The sequence below is a fragment of the Habropoda laboriosa genome, unplaced genomic scaffold, assembly GCF_001263275.1.
Source record: "Habropoda laboriosa isolate 0110345459 unplaced genomic scaffold, ASM126327v1 scaffold32, whole genome shotgun sequence".
NCBI classification, from domain to species: domain Eukaryota; kingdom Metazoa; phylum Arthropoda; class Insecta; order Hymenoptera; family Apidae; genus Habropoda; species Habropoda laboriosa.
Window position 1 is genome coordinate 375,714 of NW_017100135.1, and position 1,098 is coordinate 376,811.

The window sequence follows — 1,098 nt, forward strand, 5'->3', positions numbered from 1 at the left end:
CACTTAAACTGTATAAATAGAATAATGTGTGTTAAATATACATTTACATATTCTAGACGTATATAATTAGTATTTCGGAAAATCATTTTTATTAAAATTATTAAGATACTTCTAAATATTTAAGCAAAAATATATATTTATTTGCAACATATTAGTATATAATTTTATATTACATAGTATGTAATGTTGTTTGAAATGTTGTTGGATAACCAACTGCCTATTGATATTGAGTCACCAAGTCACTCTTAACATTAATCCCATAACGCCGAAAACCAAGTTAATCATCGATCGCTGACTGTCCCTTCAAAATCCTGTCCAGCAATTCGTCACCAGAACCAAGTTCACCTTCTCCTCCAAATCCCTTCCTTATAAGTATACTTGAAAAATCCCTTAGAACATCATTATAGAAAGCAAGCTAGGACAGTTAAATCGGTCGGTTTAATACGGTCAACGTTCTCTTCTCTTCGTAAAGTTCGCGCATTGTCATACGGAATCCGCGTGTGGAAGTATCATCGCCAAAATAAACGTTATATTGCTAAAGTATAATCGATATCTACTTTCCTCCCCGGATTCCAACAATGTGCTATAGTTTTATCCATTTATACGTACAAATTTTCTTTTTACTTTTATACTTTTTATTATAAATCGTTAATTATACAAGGAAAAACAAAATATTAAAAAAAAAGTATAAATGCCTAAAAATGATATTATTTCTAATAATATATGTCCTTGTTATGTAAGGTATTTTACACATGTGCATGTGTGTAATTTTTTATATGTATCTATATATAACAACTGCATTAATTATGCATTTTTATCAAATTTAAATAATATGTACAGCTGAATAATGAATCCTCCTGCATGGGCAAACAATAAATCAATAGATATTCCAGAAGAGGCTATTAGACAGTCATTGGAATCTCAAGAATCATTTGATAGTCAGGGCTTTTCACTATCAAAACAGTCGCCATTTCTTTTAGTAGGTATGTTTGTAATACATAAGCAATATAATAAATAAGTTTTATTTGTTATATGCCTTTTTTTTTGTAGCTAATTTCTTATAAACATAAGTACAATAAAAGGTTATTTATTAGGAAT

General features: G+C 28.6%; 1 protein-coding gene across 1 annotated transcript in view; it reads left to right on the plus strand.

The window, feature by feature from the left end:
• LOC108578556 (HIG1 domain family member 1A, mitochondrial-like) overlaps positions 1–1,098 on the plus strand; it is a 2,247-nt gene that overhangs the window by 842 nt on the left and 307 nt on the right. Inside the window, exon 2 of the mRNA XM_017941919.1 lies at positions 841–983. Within this exon, the coding sequence (XP_017797408.1) occupies positions 848–983 (136 nt within the window). The 5' untranslated portion in view covers positions 841–847. The remainder of the gene's footprint in view (positions 1–840; positions 984–1,098) is intronic.